The 5,126-nt window shown below is 38.9% G+C and overlaps 1 protein-coding gene across 1 annotated transcript in view; it reads right to left on the reverse strand.

Annotated features, from left to right (window-relative positions):
- Positions 1-2,779: 2,779 nt before the first annotated feature.
- Positions 2,780-5,126, reverse strand: part of LOC105294903 (olfactory receptor 1G1-like) — a 4,081-nt gene continuing 1,734 nt past the window's right edge. Inside the window, exon 3 of the mRNA XM_011364356.1 lies at positions 2,780-3,718. Within this exon, the coding sequence (XP_011362658.1) occupies positions 2,780-3,718 (939 nt within the window). The remainder of the gene's footprint in view (positions 3,719-5,126) is intronic.

Consider the following 5,126-nt stretch of genomic DNA (forward strand, 5'->3'; position numbering starts at 1 on the left):
ATAATTATATAACACAAAATAGAAAGAATTCACAGAAAGTACGAGAAATGTGTTGAGAGAGAACCAATTTAACGATACGATTTCATTCTAAATTAATATATGGTTACATTAAAAAATGCTGTATTCAACAAGAAAATGAAAAAAAGTTGACTATCTGCATGAATTCTGCTAAGGGGAAGATTTTTAAATTATAACTCCAGCAAAGGAGGTAACAGAATAAGATGTCTCGATGTGATAATAAATAAAATTAAAACTTTCTTACATAAAAATCACAAAGTCATAATGAATAAACTGGAAATAATTACCAAGACAAAGGAGACAAAGATATAATATCTTTAAAGAAGCCCATACAATTAAAAAAATATTTGGTAGGTAATAGGCAGATGATATGAACAAACAATAAGAGAATTTTAAAAATCGGTTAACAGACTGGGAATAGGCTCCTCACCAATAATCAAAGAAATTAAAACTAAAGCAAGGAGAATCCACTTTGGCTATTATGTTAGTTATAATTAAGAGGAAAATGGGAACAGCAAAATATGGAGAGGAAAAAAGGGACACTCTCATTCGGGCATTTTAGCAACATGGGTAAAGAGTTCTAAAAATTTTTTACTTAGACATCTACTTCTGAAATATTAAAAGTAACAGAAAGACCTAAATGTAAGATTGGAACTAATAAATTTCATAGAAGAAAACACAGTTTCTAAATATATGGACCTTGGGTTTAGAGAGGATTTTATGAATTTGACCTCAAAAGGCAAGAGAAGTAAAAGCGTAATTAAATGAATGGGACTATGTCAAACTAAAAAGCTTCTGTACAGAATAAGAAACCATCAACAAAACAGAGAGGCAACTAACAATGGGAGAAGATATTTTCTTTTTGTTTTCCTTTTGTTTCCTTTTTTTCCCCCAGTTTTTATCAAGTTTATTGGGGTAACATTGGTTAATACAATTATATAATTTTCAGGTGTACTTTATAATTTGACATCTATATATTCAATTGTGTATTTACCACCTAAAGTCCAGTTTCCTTCAGCTACCATATATTTGATCCCCTTTATCCACTTCCCCCTCCCCCTCCCCCCTATATTTGACCCCCTTTACCCCATCTACTACCCCTCTCCTCCCCTACCCCCTACCCTCTGGTAACCACTAGTCTATAGTCCATGTCCATGAGTCTCTGTTTGTTTGTCCTGTTCCTTTGTTGCTTTTAGGTTTATATCCCACATATAAGTGATATCATGTGATTTTCAACTTTTTCTGTCTGGTTTATTTCGCTTAGCATGATTATCTCGAGTTCCATCCATGTTGTCGTGAATGGCAGTATTTCATCTCTTCTTATGGGGGAGTAATATTCCATTGTATATATGTACCACAGCTTCTTTAGCCAATCATCTATCATAGGACACTTCGGTTGCTTCCATGTCCTGGCCACTGTGAATAATGCTGCTATATCTTTATGGATATGAGCTTTCAAGTCTTTGGGCTAAATATCCAATAGAGGGATTGCTGGATCATATGGTAGATCAATTCTTAGTTTTTGAGGAACCTCCATACTGTTTTCCATAGTGGCTGTACCAATTTGCAGTCCCACCAGCAGCTTATGAGGGTTCCTATTTTTCCACATCCGGGAGAAGATGTTTTCAAATAACGCCTCCAATAAGGGGCTATTTTCCAAAATATATAAAGAACTCATACAACTCAACAACAAAAAAGACACAATCCTATTAAAAGATGGGCAGAAGACCTGAATAGATACTACTCCAAAGAAGACATACAAATGGCCAACAGACATACGAAAAGATGCTCAATTTCACTGCTATTAGGGAAATGCAAATCAAAACTACTATGATATACTACCTCTCACCTGTTAGATGACTATTATCAACAAGACATGTAATATAAAGTGTTGGAATGGTTATGGGGAAAAAGGAACCCTCATACACTGCTGGTGGATATGTAAATTGATACAGCCACTATGGAAAACAGTGTAGAGGCTCTTAAAAAATAAAAATAGAATTACCTCATGACTCAGCAATCTCTCTTCTGGGTGTCTACCTGCCAAATCTGAAAACATTTATTTGTAAAGATATTTGCACCACAGTGTTCATTGCAACATTTTTCATGGTGGCCAAGACAAGGAAACAACAAAAATGCTCTTCAATACATGATTTGATAAAGAAAATGTAATACATATATGCAATGAAATATTAGTCAGCCAGAATAAAAGTTGAAATACTGCCATTTGCAACAACATGGATAGATCTTGAGATAACCATGCTAAGATAATCATGCTAAGTCAGACAGAAAAAATAGAGAACCAAATGATTTCAATTAGATGTGGGATATAAACCTGAAAGGAACAAATGAACAAGACAAATGATCAAAAACTCATAGACAGAGATAACAGTTTAGAGGGAAAGAGGGGAGGGGGGAAGGTAAATAAGAGTGAAGGCGTCAAATATATGGTAATGGAAGGAAATTTGACTTTGGGTGGTGAACACGCAATGCAATAGACATATGACGTATTATTGAATTGTATATTGAAACTTATATAGCTTTATTAACCAATGTCACCCTAATACATTTAATTAAACTAAAAATATAAAATGACAACCTGGAAATGATATAAAATATTGTCAGTGGTTTTCTTTAAACGTAGGGATAGTGAGTTTTTTTTTCCCTATTTGTTTAAGATTTGGATTTTGGAGATACAATGGAGAGGTCCAGGGGGAAGGCACTTCAGAGAGCCCAAGCTTCCAGGCTAGGGAAGGACTCTTTACTGAGTAGAGTATTTTCTCCAGCCAAAGAGTCTCCACAAAGCCCCCTTCATGCCTCTGTTCCTCAGGCTGTAGATAAAGGAGTTCAGCATGGGGGTCACCATTGTATACATCACAGATGCCACCATTCCAGTGTCTGCCGAGTAGGAGGATGAAGGCTGGAAATACACCAGAAAGATTGTCCCATAGAAGAGAGTGACCACTGATAGGTGAGAGCCACAGGTAGAGAAGACTTTGTGCTTCCCCCCAGCAGAGGGGACCCTGAGGATGGTATGGATGATGTGGGCATATGACACTACCACACAGGTGAGAGGAATCATGCCAGAGATAACAGCTTCGGTTAACATCGTGACTTGAAAAAGTTGGATGTCTGAGCAGGCAAGTTTGAGGAGTGGGGGTACATCACAGAAGAAGTGTGGGATGGAATGGGAGGCACAGAAAGAGAATTGAGACATCAGGAGAGTGAGTGAGAAGGCCAGGATGTGGGAACAGAGCCAGGATACAGTGACCAACAGCAGACAGCGTTGGGGGCACATGATCATGGTGTAGTGTAGAGGAAGACAGATGGCCACGTAGCGGTCATATGCCATCACAGCAAGCAGGAAGTCATCCAGCAGAGTCAATGCCATGAAGAAATACATCTGCACAAGGCATCCAGTGTGGGAGATGGTGTGGTGCCATGTATGGATGTTCATTAGCAAGTTGGGGACAATGGTGCAGGAGAAGCAGGTATCGATGAAGGACAGGTTGGCTAGGAAAAAGTACATGGGGGTGTGGAGGTGCTGGTCAGAACCTATGGCCAGGATGATGAGCAGGTTCCCCAACACGGTGACCAGGTACATGCCCAGGAAGAGCCCGAACAGGAGCAGCTGCTGCTCTGGGTGTTCAGAGAAGCCCAGGAGCAGGAAGTCAGAGACGCTGGTGTGGTTTCTAATTTCCTTTGAAGGCAGAGAAATTAGAGAAGGATTTTTCTTAAATAAAGATGGGCTCTAAATATTTAGAGTCTAAACACTTTGATCTGTTTTTCTCGATTCCTGGAAGAGGTCACTGAGCTTCTCTAGAAGCTGTAAGTGCTGGTTTGCACACATGTACACATGACGGCTGTGGACTACGATGATGCATCAGAGTTGAGACGTAGTTTGGGTTCTAGATTCCTGTGATGTGGCCAGTGTTCCCCACGGACCGTCTAAATGAGACTGAAGTGGGATTCACCTGAAAGAACTTTCTTCAAATATTATTCTTTTAAAAAAACTTTAGTACTACTTTAGTCTTAATTTAGTTATCTTCTTGAGGAGCTCATTTTGGGGTCTTGCATATACTAGAATTGGGGAAAACAAGGTGCTCTGTGTGTGTGTGTGTGTGTGTGTGTGTGTGTGTGTGTGCATGCGTGAGTGTGTGAATGTGTATTGAGGGAGACGGAAGCAGGAGTGGTTTCTTCAGAGAGTAGCCAGCTTGGATTTAGGGGTCTCTAAGTGTGTTTGGGCTGCTTTGGCTCCCTTTGCCATTGAAGATGATTTCAACAAGTTAGTACGGCTATGAGATTGTTGCAATCTGAAAAGCACTATATTATTGTAAAGTCACAATTATTTTAACTGTCAATCAGTCTCACCATCGATGTCTTCTAGTATCTGGGCATTGCCATTCTGGACTTGGGGTGGAAATCCTTTCTTCGTTCCTCATTCTCAGTCCGACCTTGGTCAGTTCCTTAACTTTGAATCTGTGTTTTCTAGTTTGTAACCATGTGCGACTCCTTCAGAGAGTTGTTGAAGTTATAATTAAGATAACACATATGGGGGCACAGCACTGTTAGGGAGGGTGATATAACTGTCATTGTCAGCAGTAGCTGATAAAACGTGAGCGTAGGACACACGGTGTCACAGAAAAGCATCAGATGACCTGCTTACAGCTCTGTTCCTTGCATGTCTTTTAAATTTGAGAAAGGTTTACTCTCTCTGACCTATGCTTTTCTTATCTATAAATTATAGATAATAACCCTACCTGATAGGCTTGTCGAAGAGACCAAATGCTGGAATCAGTTGAAGGTTTTCCATGAATCGTGATGTGCAATTAAGACAGAAAATTCCAGTGCTCCTGTTCCATGGTGAGGGGGAAGCAATGCAGTGAGCTGTCAGTGGCAGCACGTGCTAATGTCACGTTTATTTAGTGTCATGATCCAAAATAATATACACGCTCTGGTGTCTGACAGAAGTTTTCCATTTTTTTAAAAAAATTTTTTTAAAAATTCAACTTTTAATTTAAAAATGTTAAACATGTTGGGGTGACATTAGTTAATAAAATTATTTGTTTCAAGTGTACAATTCGATGGAACAGAACTGAGAGCCCAGA

Source organism: Pteropus vampyrus, unplaced genomic scaffold (genome assembly GCF_000151845.1).
Source record: "Pteropus vampyrus isolate Shadow unplaced genomic scaffold, Pvam_2.0 Scaffold95, whole genome shotgun sequence".
NCBI lineage: Eukaryota > Metazoa > Chordata > Mammalia > Chiroptera > Pteropodidae > Pteropus > Pteropus vampyrus.